The sequence below is a fragment of the Berghia stephanieae genome, chromosome 13 (genome assembly GCF_034508935.2).
Source record: "Berghia stephanieae isolate SIO BIC M18660-M18661 chromosome 13, UCSD_Bste_1.3, whole genome shotgun sequence".
In the NCBI taxonomy this organism is placed as follows: Eukaryota; Metazoa; Mollusca; class Gastropoda; order Nudibranchia; family Aeolidiidae; genus Berghia; species Berghia stephanieae.
In genome coordinates, this window is record NC_088372.1 from 5,158,158 (window position 1) to 5,173,704 (window position 15,547).

At 41.6% G+C, this 15,547-nt stretch overlaps 1 protein-coding gene across 1 annotated transcript in view; it reads left to right on the plus strand.

Moving 5' to 3' along the window:
• The window catches only part of LOC144958966 (coadhesin-like), a 29,328-nt gene that overhangs the window by 4,606 nt on the left and 9,175 nt on the right, over positions 1-15,547 (plus strand). Inside the window, exons 4-10 of the mRNA XM_078891266.1 lie at positions 4,816-4,928; positions 5,377-5,580; positions 6,129-6,290; positions 6,677-6,847; positions 10,350-10,490; positions 11,386-11,547; positions 15,073-15,234. Coding sequence (XP_078747392.1) covers positions 4,816-4,928; positions 5,377-5,580; positions 6,129-6,290; positions 6,677-6,847; positions 10,350-10,490; positions 11,386-11,547; positions 15,073-15,234 — 1,115 coding nt within the window. The remainder of the gene's footprint in view (positions 1-4,815; positions 4,929-5,376; positions 5,581-6,128; positions 6,291-6,676; positions 6,848-10,349; positions 10,491-11,385; positions 11,548-15,072; positions 15,235-15,547) is intronic.

A 15,547-nucleotide genomic window follows, 5' to 3' on the forward strand; every position in this document is an offset into this window, starting at 1 on the left:
AATTGTAATATCGCCTAACGGGCGTCATGTCTCGTTCTACATATTACGTGTTGCTGTTGGTCAGGGACCCTCTGTAAAGCGCTTTGAGCACGTTTAGTGGATATTGCGCTATATAAACGCTCATCTCTTTTATCTTCATTCTTATCTTCATCATTATCCTCATTCTTATCCGCATCCTTATCCTCATCCTTATCATCATCCTTATCCTCATTCTTATCCTCTTCCTTATACTCATTTGTATACTCATTCTTATCTTCATCCTTATCCTCATTCTTATCCTCATCCTTATCCTCATCCTTATCATCGTTTTTATCCTCATCTTTATCCTCATCCTTATCATCATCCTCATCCTTATTCTCCTCCTCCTCCTCCTCCTCCTCCTCCTCCTCCTCCTCCTCCTCCTCCTCCTCCTCCTCCTCCTCCTCCTCCTCCTCCTCCTCCTCCTCCTCCTCTTCCGTCTTTTCGTCCAGTTTTGTTGTCCAGTGTTATTTTAATGAATAAATATTAATTGTTACGATCAAATTAATGTTTAACCAGTTTTGATGTAGAGTGCACGCATGCGCACATAATCAGCTAGGATGAATAAGCACTTCAGGTCCAAATCATCATTTTGAAAAATTTTGCTTTATATAGCGCAATATCCACTAAATGTGCTCAAAGCGCTTTACAAGGGGTCCCTGGTCAACAGCAATATTTAACATTTAGGACGAGGCATGACGCCTGTTAGGCGATATTACAATTTTCGGACAAAGCGTTATCTCTGTCCGAAAAAATTATAATATGGCCTAAAAGGCGTCATGTCACGTCCTAAATATTAAGTGCTGCTGTTGTCTAGGTACCCCTTGTAAAGCACTTTGAGCACGTTTAGAGGATGCTGCGCTATATAAAAGCTCAATTTATATATATATATATAATATATATATATATATATATATATATATATATATATATATAGTATACACTTGGCTAAGAAGTTCATAACATTGCCATCCGGAAGTATAGCGGACCAACACACAAGCTATGTGTAATCATGAACGTTTAAGTCTGGATAATACCGTTTAGTGAGTATTACTTATAAACGCGGATGGCAAAAAACAATAACAAAGACCAGAGTGACGTCAACTTCATTCTATCTATAATTCCACGCCACAGATATGATACCGTCTTTGTGACTCAATTTGATACACCCGAGGCTGATTATACCGGAAGTTACATCACTAGCAAAAAACCGTTCACCTGCATCAATGGCAACTGCAGATCCACCGTTCCTCGCGATGGCTTAAGCCTCCCATAGACGCCGACATCCGCTGGTAGCGGGACGGATGACCTATCGCTGTGACCCGATCCCTGCGTTTATCGCAGATGATTTTTGCCCACATACGGGGAGATATTTTTTTAGGCGATCGGCGATCGGGGGCGTGGCAGCATAAAAAAGTGGACAATTTTTTTCGGATTTTCGCTGTTTTCACGTCGGATTCGTGATCAGCGTCAAATTTACAATAGGTTTGATACTAAGAACTGTGTGTTTACTCCAAAAATTGGTGAAATTAGAAATAAATTTTAATTAATAGTGAGGCTACGATCCCAGTTACTGTCTGTTATTCTATCTTTCGTCTTGCGCACAATAGTGATTACTTCTCACTAAATTATATCAATTAGACTGTTGAAGGAACGAAATTGACATCATTCCACTCTTTGTTATTGTATTAAGGCAGTCATTTTGGTAATTAGTTCTCACTAAATTATATCAATCCGACTTTTAACGTTCAAGGTTACTTGTAGTTTTGTGTGACGGTACGTTATTTCCGACTGGTGGATGTTGTGAGCATTTTACCTAAACTCATAGCATCAATAACCGTCCAAGATAATCCCATCATATGTAACAATAGCTATAAGAGAGAGAGAGAGAGAGAGAGAGAAGAGAGAGAGAGAGAGAGAGAGAGAGAGAGAGAGAGAGAGAGAAAGAGAAAGAGAGAAAAATTTACTTGCGCTATATATACCGCTATATTCAATAAAGGTGCTCAAATCACTTTATAAGGGTCTTTGGCCAACATTAAAACATGTTAGACGAGACATGACTGTTAAGCGATATTGCAATTGTTTCCCGACAGAGACGACGCTGTAAACAGCGAGGTACTCATTTTAACAGTGAACAAGGTGAGAGAATGCGAGTAAAGAGCCTTTTCCAAGGACTCAATTATGCGCCACTCAGAGCGGGACTCGAATCCAGTACCGTCCGATCCAAAGGCGAGTGTCATTTCACAAGATCACATGCATAGCCGCACAAAAAAGTGATGAGAGAATAAATTCATATGTATTGAAGGAGGAGAGAGCGGATGGAGTGAGTAAAGTTCTTGGATATTTATAGAAGGAACCAAATTGACGTCACTCATCTCATTGTTATTGTTTTTAGACACCCATTTTTATGATTAGTTCTCATTAAAATATATCAGACTATAACGTTCAAGATTCCATGTAGATCTTTGGGCTGGAGTGATATTTCTGGCTGGCGGACTTTGTGAGTATTTCAATTTAACACAGAGCATCAATAGAAGGAATGAATTGGACGTTAGTCAACCCGTTGTTATTGCTTTTAGACAGCATTTTATAATTAACTTATCACTAAGTTATATCAATCAGACAATGAACGTTCGCGTTTGCAGTTTTGTGTGTTAATATGTTATACCCCGATGGAGATGTCGTGAGTATTTTTCCAATACGCATAACATCCATACATTTGCAATCCGATTTAAGTTTAAAAGCAACGTAGACCACGGAAATTTTTCAATTTTGTGGACAATAAAGATTTGTTATTTATCGTCATTATTATTATATTATTATTATTATTATTATTATTATTATTATTATTATTATTATTATTATTATTATTATTATTATTATTATTATTATTATTATTATTATTATTATTATTATTTATAAAACAAATCGACAGTGTTCCCGTGGCAGGTGAAACGGGTACTCCTCGGGACTACTCGCATTCGCACCCCCCCCCCCAACCACCACTGCCACCACACACACGCACACAGCTCTTTTTTTTTTTTTTGGGGGGGGGGGGGGGGTAGAGTATAATTCAGGGTTACAATGCCCACCCCTGTCATCACGTAGTCAAGGCTTTTTGGCATCTGCCAATCCCAAATGTCTGTGTCAAGGTCGACCGTCATGTCGCGTCAACGGGTGAGGAGGAAAAAAAAAAAAGAACTGGCATATTATTATATCATTACATTGAAAATTATGAAAACGATTTTTTATTTTGTATGAAATCCTTTATAAATTTTACGATGATCAAGAACGAAACTTTTGCCATCTACCTCTTCCTGGCGCAACATTTATAAAAATATTATTTTAAAAAAATAATAACACAGCATTTATTTGGCGCAATATCCACGTGCTCAAAGCGCTTTACAAGGGGTCCCAAGGCAACAGCAATATTAAACTTGAAAGACGAGACATGACGCCTGTCAGGCGATGTGACATTTTTTCCTAACAAATTCAACGAACGGCCATGTACTCATTTTACACCTGAGTACGGTGAGAAAATGTGAGTAAAGAGCATTTTCCAAGGACTCAACTCTGCGCAACGCAGAGCAGGTCTCGAAACCTGAACCTTCCGATCTGGAAGCGAGAGTCATACCACAAAACAGGGAGGAGCACTGTTCTGTCGGCCACATAACCTCAATATTAATTAAATTTTATTTCTAATTTCATCAATTTTTGGAGTAAAAACATAGTTCTTGGTATCAAACCTATTGTAAATTCGACGCTGATCACGAATCTGACATCAAAACAACGAAAATCCGAAAAAAATTGTCCAATTTTTTATACTGCCACGCCCCCGATCGCCGATCGCCTCGAAAAATATTAAGCAAAGCGGGCTTTGCGAAGGTGGACCGTACCTAGGTTTATCGGCCAGGTATTTGGCCACACACATTGCGTTTTCACCCCGGTTTGCCTGATCGTGGTTTGGACGCCTATCAAAACCGTGCGTGTATGGAGCCTTTTAGGGAAGTCATCGGATCACCTCACTGGTATGTAGAATATTGGATTTGGGGTCTTTTGGACTCCTGTGGCGGGCAGAGCGGACGCTCTTTCTACCGTCTTCTATCGTGGCCTTCGTAAAGTTATGGCCTGATACTGACCAAAAATGACGTCAAAATGCCAGTCTTTGGCCACAAAAGAAAACAAATCGTGAGTTGTATTCAATAGTTCAACCAATGAAATAACTTGTTTCCATGAGCTCTACTAACGACAACTCACTAGGCGGTGCAAAAACCAAATAATGACGTCAAACTGCCAGTCCCTTTGGATTTCAGTATCAGGCTATAACATAACGATGGCTACTCTTCTATCCCTCTATGTATAGTATGCGCTTTGCTAAGTAGCTCACAACACTGCCATCCGGAAGTATAACGGACATCCACACAGATCTATGTGTAACCTTGAAGGTTTATAGCCTGGTTAATAGAGTAAAGTGAGAATTACTCATGAACGCGAATGCCAAAAAGCGATAAAAAAGACATGAGTGACGTCAACTTCCAACTGTCTATATAAACCAAGGTGCACATATATGCAGATCTGATAACCGAACACAAATATGGGCTTGATTTAATACTGCAGCCCGGCCTACTCATAATTCTAAAAATTGTAGTTTTCAAAGGGAAATAATAAGTTCTTTATACAACTCTATAAAAATAACCCATTTGTTCCTGCAAAACATAGAAATTTGCTTCAAAAAGTTTTTGATTTATGTATCATGACACCAAAATGATATTTTCACCATTTTCTATTGAATTAAAGATGCTATCAGGATGCTATGCCTTTCAAACGTAGTACCAATCATGCGCCCCTCTACTCTCGATTACTAACCACAACGAGGCTGTCTAACAAACCCCGCGAACTCACTATAGTGGGCGAGCAAATTAAGATATCCGCCTCCTCTGTATGAAACAAGAAATGGTTAATATGTGAAACCGATCACTGTCCTCTCTCTCTCTCTCTCTCTCTCTCTCTATCTCTCTTTCTCTCTCTCTCGCTCTTACTCCTTCTTTCTCTCTCATACTCCATCTCTCTCCTACTCCTCTCTCTCTCCTACTCATTCTCTCTCCCTCCCCTCTCTCCCTCTCTCTCTCTCCCTCCCCCCCTCTCTCTCTCTCTCTCTTTCCCCCCTCTCTCCCCTCCTCTCTCACCCTTTCTCCCTCCCTCTCTCTCTCCCTCGCCACTCCCCCCCTCTCACTCTCCCCCCTCCCTCCCCACGCTACGTCTACCTACATTTCTTAAACAACTTACCCTTATTCCACACACCAATCAACACGAAAACCATTTCTGGTATAAATTCCTATGAAAATCCTATTTCTCCAGTCAACGGTTGGTGGAGCAACTTGTCCAAATGGAGATCCTGTTCTGTGACGTGTGGCACTGGGACCAAAACAAAGACACGGTCTTGTACCAACCCATCTCCAGCCCACGGTGGTAGCCAATGTTCTGGTGACACCTCTCAGACGACCTCTTGTAACACTGGCGTCTCGTGTGAAGGCTCTAGAAAGTCATCGGATCACCTCACTGGTATGTAGAATATTGGATGGGGGTCTTTTGAACACCTGTGCTGGACAGAGAGGACGGTCTTTCTTCGTCTTCTATCACCCTATATAAACCCAAGGTGTATATATATATACAGATCTAACAAGCGAACATAAAAAATATGGGCTTGATTTAATGTTGTTGGAATGTATGATGTTTGAGAGTATTTCTCTCTTCCTCCCTCTCTCTCTCTCTCTCTCTCTCTCTCTCTCTCTCTCCCTCCCTCTCTCTCTCTAGCCCTGTCTATATCCCCCCCACCCCTCTCTCGCTCTCCCCTCTCTCTCTCTCTCTCTCTCTCTCTCTTTCTTTCTTCCCCCTCTTCTCTCTCTTTCTTCCCCCTCTCTCTCCATCTTTCTCTCTCTCACTCTATATCTCTATCTCTCTCTCTTTCTCTCTCTCTCTCTCTCTCTCTCTCTCTCTCTCTCTCTCTCTTCGCGTTACGTCTACCTACTTTCCTTTCACAACTTACCTTGTAAATATGAACAAGTTGCTACCGACACTATCCAAATTTAAACATTCACTTTAATCTACAGTTGACGGAAACTGGGCAGCATGGAGCGCCTGCAGTGCGACGTGTGGGACCGGAAGTCAGTCCAGAGCCAGGAGCTGTGATAGCCCCGCCCCTCAACACGGCGGTACAGATTGCCCTGGTGACACGAGTCAGACCCGGGCATGTACAAAGGCGCCGTGTCCTAGTAAGTGTTAAATGATAAACGACTGATGGGGTGTTAAATATTATGAACGAAAACAGAAAAGAAGAAAAAGTGCGGCTATGTGGTCTTGTCCTGGGTTCGAGCCTAGTTTGGCGCATAGCTGAGTACTTTGAAAAGGCTCTTTACTCATTCTCTCACCGTACTCAGGTGTAAAATGAGTACCTAGCCGTTAATAGCGTTGTCTCTGTCGAAAAAAAAAATGTAATATCGCCTAACAGGCGTCATGTCATATCTCGTTCTACATGGTACGTGTTGCTGTTGGTCAGGGACTCTTTGAGCACGTTTAGTGGATATTGCGCTATATCATAAAAGCTCAAGTTTTTGTTTTATTTTATTTTAGTACAGCGCAACTATCATTTGCTTTTCAGTGGACGGAGGCTGGGGTACATGGACACCGTGGGGTGCCTGCAGTGGGACGTGTGGAACCGGAAGTCAGTCCAGAGCCAGGAGCTGTGATAGCCCCGCCCCTCAACACGGCGGTACAGATTGCCCTGGTGACACAAGTCAGACCCGGGCATGTACAAAGGCGCCGTGTCCTAGTAAGTGCCATGTGCTTCATAAATAGGGAATGAGATTAGCGGAATAGTAGCGTCATTTGATTGGAAGTCACGAGCGGAAAATTTATTAGAGAGAGAACGTCATGTTGGTTATGCGGCATGAGACACTTCAACCAAAGAGAGACGCATGCGCAAAACCATTTGACGTACTCTCTGTAAGGTGACGTCCAATCAAGGGACGCTACTCTTCCGCTAATCTCGTTCCCTATAGCCGGATGGCTCTTGATAAAAAATGACATGAAGTCTCTTTGGAGATTAGCACAATAGAGAGGACTTTATTTTAAAAACATTTCCTTTTATACTCAAAAAGGGAAACAACTATATATAAACGACAAGGGCAATGTACTTACAATAATATCTCTACAACAAATACAGTTAACATAATAGAATAGGGAATGAGATTAGCGGAAGAGTAACGTCCCTTGATTGGACGTCACCGGCGGAGAAGTTATTTGTAAACAAACCAACTACAAGCCAAGCGCTCCAAATAAAAAATATATCATTCATATTTCTGTACAAAAATGCATAACGTTGATTATGATATGCATATATGTATAGAAATATGAATAATATATTTTGTATTTGGAGCGCTTGGCTTGTAATTGATTTGTTTACAAATAACTTTTCCGCCGGTGACGTCCAATCAAGGGACGCTACTCTTCCGCTAAACTCATTCCCAATAGGGTCTAATAAGGGGACATAATTCATGACAAACTAACTCAATGAAAATATTAAATGATTATCTTCCTTTGATCATTCACATAATAATTATATAAAGTATAATAAATAAAAGTCAATCATTACAGTAAGTGTTAAATGATAAACGACTGATGGGGTGTTAATTCTTTCCTTACCAAAATGGTAGCCTTAACTATAAAAAAAAATTGATTTTTTGAAACTCAAACATGTAGCAGTAGCGTATGGCTACACCTCCAAATTAATTTCGTCAACCCAGCTTCTAAAGTCTTCCTCCGCCCTAAGGACAGTTTCGTAGCCACCTTCAAGTTTAGTGACTGGACAGTGGAGGATGATGTGATCGCTGGTCTCTGGGGCTGCCTGACATTTCTGGCAGGTATCACTTGTATCGAAGTTTCCATCTGCACATATTTGATGCAGTTCTGCCATGTCCGGTTAAGAGGCGATTTGAGGAAGTCCAGTTTTTCCTGGCGTTATTGAATGCAGACAACACAAACATACAAGCTCTCTACAAAACAACTTTATATTTTTATTAATATAACAAAGATCATTCTTCAAAGATTGCGATGTACAAAACAAATCTGAATAAGAAAAATGTATAGATAGTATGCGCTAGGCTAAGAAGTTCACAAAATTGCCATCCGGAAGTATAATCGACCAACACATAAAATTGTGTGTAACTTCAAACGTTTATAGTATGCTTAATACAGTTTAGTGAGAATTACTCGTAAACGCGGATGGCAATAAAAAAACAATAACAAAGACTGAAGTGACGTCAACTTCATTCTATCTATATTGTATTGTAAGCAAAAAAAGCTCAAGAAAAATGACGTCATGTCAAGTCCTACATGTTTAATGTTGCTGTTGACCAGGGACCCCTTGTAAATCGCTTTGAGATCATTTAGTGGATATTACGCTATATAAAAGCTTTTAAAAAAAGCAAAAAAAGCTCAAGAAAAATGAGTGAGTGGGCGATTTTTGATGACCTGAAAACACCTAATATTTGCAGGTCTGATTAAGAAACGCACTTATGGACTTATGAACTTAACCTGAAGATCCTGTTACTTCATCATCAAAATCATCAACATCATCATCACCAATGCTCTCTCCCTCTCTCAGTATCTCTCACTCTCTCTCTCTTCTTTCTTTCTCTCTCTCTCTCTCTCTCTCTCTCTCCGCATTACGTCTACCTACTTTTCTTTTTCTCTCTCTCTCTCTCCCTCTCTCTCTCTCTCTCTCTCTCTCTCTCTCCGCGTTACGTCTACCTACTTTTCTTTCTCTCTCTATCTCTCTCTATCTCTCTCTGTCTATCTCTCTCTCTCTCTCGCTCTCTCTCTCTATCTCTCTCTCTCCCTCTCTCTCTCTCTCTCTCTCACTCTCTCTCTCGGCGTTACGTCTACCTACTTTCCTTTAACAACTTACCTTGTAAATAAGAACAAATTGCTACCGACACTATCCAAATTTAAACATTCACTTTAATCTACAGTTGACGGAAACTGGGCAGCATGGAGCGCCTGCAGTACTTGCAAAAATCATAAGGTGCAAAAAGACCTTGAAGTTGTTCTCTTCGATCTTAGGGGAAAGGCAATTCCACGTCGCGCTGGGAGACGTCACGAGCAAAGTAAGGAAATTGAAGAATGGGGTCCCTCAGGGGTCGGTACTTGCGCCAATGTTGTTTAACGTTTACATTAGCGATATGCCGAACACTTCCTCCCTGAGGCTGGGATACGCAGACGACTGGGCACTCGTTACTCAGAGTAAAGTGTGGACCCGTCTCGAGAGCGTACTCAGCGAGGACGTCACCAGACTCAAATCCTACTTTGACAAGTGGTACCTGAAGATGAACACTTCAAAAACCGTGGCCACTGCATTTCACTTATGCAGTGGTTGGCACACCCGTAAACTGAATGTCCTAGTCGGGGACCAGCCACTCCCATATGAGCCGCGTCCAAAATATTTAGGGGTGACGTTGGATCGCAGCCTTACCTATCGGGCTCATCTCGAAGGGGTTGCCCGGAAGATAGAGAAGCGGAATAGTCTTCTGAGGAAGCTGGCGGGATCGACTTGGGGCGCTAGCCAAGCGCTCCTGAGAACATCCGCCCTGGCACTATGCTATTCCACCGCGGAGTATTGCGCTCCAGTGTGGGGTAGAAGCAGAAACGTTGAGAAGGTGGATGTAAAACTTCGCAAGTCGATGCACATAGTGTCGGGAACGCTAGCAACAACCCCTAGAGAATGGGGCCCGGTAATGGCAGCGATCCAGCCCCCGATGTCCGGAGAGAGACCATTACGGGAAACTGGCTGAGTAAGATCAAAGAGAGAGGGAATGGGGATACCCTCTCATGCGCATAATGAACGGTGCCCCCGTTTCGAGCCGAAATAAGTCCCGGCAACCCTTGTACGCAGAATCCCTGACTACGGACAGAGCTGCACATACGAGATGGAAGTCGGTTTGGACGAATTCAATCCCTCGTGGGGGCGGGGACCTACACTCCTCTAAGCTTGGTGAGAAGTTGCCAGGCTTTGATACCAGTAAGAGGAGACACTGGGTAGCTGCGAATCGGCTTCGGTCGAGGAGCTGCCTAACGGCCGGTGCGTTACATCAGTGGGGTCTAACTTCCTGTCCTTTATGTCCACGCTGTGGACAAGAACCCGAAACGGCAGAGCATCTAGTCGAAAGGTGTGTTGTGACGATGCTACCAGGCGGGTTCGCGACGGTGCACGAATGCGGACCGGACTTTGCTGATTGGGTCGATCGTCATAACATAATAGTGTGAACCATAAGAAGCTGCTGCCTGCAGTGCGACGTGTGGGACCGGAAGTCAGTCCAGAGCCAGGAGCTGTGATAGCCCCGCCCCTCAACACGGCGGTACAGATTGCCCTGGTGACACAAGTCAGACCCGTGCGTGTACAAAGGCGCCGTGTCCTAGTAAGTGTCATGTGCTCCATAATAATTATATAAAGTATAGTTGAATCCTTGGAAAAGGCTCTTTACTCACATTTTCTCTCTGTACTCGGGTGTAAATGAGTATCTGGCCGTTAACAGCGTTGTCTGTCAAAAAATTGTAATATCGCCTAACAGACGTCATGTCACGTCCTACATGTTTAATGTTGCTGTTGACCAGGGACCCCTTGTAAATCGCTTTGAGATCATTTAGTGGATATTACGCTATATAAAAGCTTTTAAAAAAAGCAAAAAAAGCTCAAGAAAAATGAGTGAGTGGGCGATTTTTGATGACCTGAAAACACCTAATATTTGCAGGTCTGATAACGAAACGCACTTATGGACTTATGAACTTAACCTGAAGATCCTGTTACTTCATCATCAAAATCATCAACATCATCATCACCAATGCTCTCTCCCTCTCTCAGTATTTCTCTCTCTCTCTCTCTCTCTCTCTCTCTCTCTCTCCGCGTTACGTCTACCTACTTTCCTTTCACAACTTACCTTGTAAACAAGAACAAGTTGCTACCGACACTGTCCAAATTGGATTCAATAGTCTGATGTCACGCGCCCGGCAACGGCGGCCATCTTGGTTCTAAACAAAGAAAATCATTACTTTTTATTCTTCATGCTGCCTAGAACTTTTCATTCCCTTTTCATATGCCTTGTGATCAGAATGTGTAAAAGTCAAAACATGATCAAATTGATGGGGTTTTTTTCCTCTGGATACGCGTTTAAGCTCGCCGGGGAAATATTTCATACGGCGTCAGCCATTGTTCCGATAGTTTAGAGCCAGTGTTACTAAGTTACCATACGTCATTAGGAAGGAAGTGACAGTACGACTGTTGAAGACTATTTAAACATTCACTTTAATCTACAGTTGACGGAAACTGGGCAGCATGGAGCGCCTGCAGTGCGACGTGTGGGACCGGAAGTCAGTCCAGAGCCAGGAGCTGTGTTAGCCCCGCCCCTCAACACGGCGGTACAGATTGCCCTGGTAACACAAGTCAGACCCGGGCATGTACAAAGGCGCCGTGTCCTAGTAAGTGCCATGTGCTCCATAAATAGGGAATGAGATTAGCGGAATAGTAGCGTCCATTGATTGGAAGTCACGAGCGGAAAAGTTATTAGAGAGAGAACGTCATGTTGGTTATGCGGCATGAGACACTTCACTGAAAGAGAGGCGCATGCGCAAAACCATTTGACGTTCTCTCTGTAAGGTGACGTCCAATCAAGGGACGCTACTCTTCCGCTAATCTCATTCCCTATAGCCGGATGCTTGTTGATAAAAAATGACATGAAGTCTCTTAGGAAGTTAGCACATTAGAGAGGAGAGGACTTTATTTTAAAAACATTTCCTTTTATACTCAAAAAGGGAAACAACCATAAACTACAAGGGCAATGTACTAAAAACAATAATATATACAACAAATACAATTAACATATAAGAGAATAGGGTCTAATACTTACTTACTTCCAGTGTCATCTCATGGGTTGAGGTCGACTTGAAATGACACGCCAATCTTCCCTGTTGACGGCTTGCTGACTGCATTCGGCTGCCGACAATCCTGTCCATGTCCTCACATCATCTATCCAAGTTCTTGCTGGCCTGCCTCTTCCTCTTTTCCCCTCAACTCTACCCTCAAGAATGTCCTCGTTGACAGTTTGATGGCGTCTTAGGTGTCCAAAATACCTTAGTTTCTTGTTTTTATTACTTTCATTAGGGTCGGTCTGATATCAAGGATGTCACAGACTTCTTGATTTGTTTTCTTTTCTTTCCAACTGATTTTTCCAAGGCGACGGAAAGTCCACATTTCAAAGGCCTCAATTCTTTTCTCTATTTGTTTGTTCAAGGTCCATGTTTCTGAGCCGTAGAGAAGTGCTGAGTGGACATAACATTTGAGTATTCTTATTCTCGTTTTCATCTGCGTTTGTTGCGAAGTTAAAATGCTATTCAGTTGGCTGAACCTCGACTTAGCTATAGCAATCCTGTTTTTCACTTCCAGCTCATTCTTTCCGTTGTTGGTCATTGTCTGTCCAAGATATTTAAAAGAATCTACTTGTTCGATGTTTTGATTATTAATTTGGACATTTGCGATTTTTTCAGGCTTCTTTGACATGACCATTACCTTCATCTTTTGAACATTCATCTCTAGACCCTTTGCTGTACTGTTCAGGTTTACTTGATTTGCAAGGATCTGTAGATTTGTCTCGTTCGATGCCAACAATACTGTATCATCTGCATATCTTAGATTATTTATCCTCCTACCTCCAATAACAATACCTGGAATGTGCTCGGTTTTACGGAAGATAAACTCTGTGTACAGGTTAAATAGATATGGAGAGAGGATACGTCCTTGACGAACTCCTCTTTTAATTGGCGTGAAAGGTGACAGATCGCCCTGAATCCTGATGGCTGCTTTTTGATGCCAATATAGATTTGTGATTAGCCGTATATTTTTGCCATCAATGCCTGCCGTTTCCAGACATGCCATTAATTCTCCATGCTGTACCCTATCAAATGCTTTTGCGTAATCGATAAAGCATGCTTAGATTTCTTTTTGATGATCAAGGTATTTTTGTGTGATATTATTTAAACAGAAAATTGCTTCTCTTGTCCCATTATTTTTTCTAAAGCCAAACTGTACATCGCCAACTTCATTATCGATGGTAGACCTGATTCTTTCTAGGATGATCTTCAATAATAATTTAGTTACATGGGGCATCAGACTTATTGTGCGGAAATCACTGCAAGTTGTCGCCTTTGGTTTTTTCGGTAGCGTGATGTAAACCGATTTGGCAAGTTCGTCTGGAATATAGCCTGTATTGTAAATACTATTAAAGAGATCTGTTAGTTTCACAATTGAGAATCCTTTCAAAATTTTTAGCATTTCTGTTACAATGCCATCTTCACTCTCAGCCTTGCCATCTTTCATATTTTTCAATGCATTTTCTATCTCACATGCGAGTATTGGAGGACCTTCAGTGTTGCTTGGCAAAGGTATTTGGGGCCTGTCATCATCAAATAACTCGCCAATGTATTGACACCATATTTCCTTTATATCCTCTTTCTCAAATAATAAGGGTCTAATAAGGGGACATAATTCATGACAAACTAACTCAATGAAAATATTAAATGATTATCTTCCTTTGATCATCCACATAATAATTATATAAAGTATAATAAATAAAAGTCAATCATTACAGTAAGTGTTAAATGATAAACGACTGATGGGGTGTTAATTCTTTCCTTACCAAAATGGTAGCCTTAACTATAAAAAAAAATTGATTTTTTTAAACTCAAACATGTAGTAGTAGCGTATGGCTACACCTCCAAATTTATTTCGTCAACCTAGCTTCTAAAGTCTTCCTCCGCCCTATTGACGGTTTCGTAGCCACCTTCAAGTATAGTGACTGGACAGTGGAGGACGATGTGATCGCTGGTCTCTGGGGCTGCCTGACATTTCTGGCAGGTATCACTTGTATCGAAGTTTCCATCTGCACATATTTGATGCAGTTCTGCCATGTCCAGTTAAGAGGCGATTTGAGGAAGTCCAGTTTTTCCTGGCGTTATTGAATGCAGACAACACAAACATACAAGCTCTCTACAAAACAACTTTATATTTTTATTAATATAACAAAGATCATTCTTCAAAGATTGCGATGTACAAAACAAATCTGAATAAGAAAAATGTATAGATAGTATGCGCTAGGCTAAGAAGTTCACAAAATTGCCATCCGGAAGTATAATCGACCAACACATAAAATTGTGTGTAACTTCAAACGTTTATAGTATGCTTAATACAGTTTAGTGAGAATTACTCGTAAACGCGGATGGCAATAAAAAAAAACAATAACAAAGACTGAAGTGACGTCAACTTCATTCTATCTATATTGTATTGTAAGCAAAAAAAGCTCAAGAAAAATGACGTCATGTCAAGTCCTACATGTTTAATGTTGCTGTTGACCAGGGACCCCTTGTAAATCGCTTTGAGAACATTTAGTGGATATTACGCTATATAAAAGCTTTTTAAAAAAGCAAAAAAAGCTCAAGAAAAATGAGTGAGTGGGCGATTTTTGATGACCTGAAAACACCTAATATTTGCAGGTCTGATTAAGAAACGCACTTATAGACTTATGAACTTAACCTGAAGATCCTGTTACTTCATCATCAAAATCATCAACATCATCATCACCAATGCTCTCTCCCTCTCTCAGTATCTCTCACTCTCTCTCTCTTCTTTCTTTCTCTCTCTCTCTCTCTCTCTCTCCGCATTACGTCTACCTACTTTTCTTTTTCTCTCTCTCTCTCTCTCCCTCTCTCTCTCTCTCTCTCTCTCTCTCCGCGTTACGTCTACCTACTTTTCTTTCTCTCTCTATCTCTCTCTATCTCTCTCTGTCTATCTCTCTCTCTCGCTCTCTCTCTCTCTCTATCTCTCTCTCTCCCTCTCTCTCTCTCTCTCTCTCCGCGTTACGTCTACCTACTTTCCTTTAACAACTTACCTTGTAAATAAGAACAAATTGCTACCGACACTATCCAAATTTAAACATTCACTTTAATCTACAGTTGACGGAAACTGGGCAGCATGGAGCGCCTGCAGTGCGACGTGTGGGACCGGAAGTCAGTCCAGAGCCAGGAGCTGTGATAGCCCCGCCCCTGAACACGGCGGTACAGATTGCCCTGGTGACACAAGTCAGACCCGGGCATGTACAAAGGCGCCGTGTCCTGGTAAGTGTTAAATGATAAACGACTGATGGGGTGTTCTTTCCTTACCAAAATGGTAGGCTTAACTAGCTCGGGGCATAGTTGGATCCTTGGAAAAGGCTCTTTACTCACATTTTCTCTCTGTACTCGGGTGTAAATGAGTATCTGGCCGTTAACAGCGTTGTCTGTCAAAAAATTGTAATATCGCCTAACAGACGTCATGTCAAGTCCTACATGTTTAATGTTGCTGTTGACCAGGGACCCCTTGTAAATCGCTTTGAGAACATTTAGTGGATATTACGCTATATAAAAGCTTTAAAAAAAAGCAAAAAAAGCT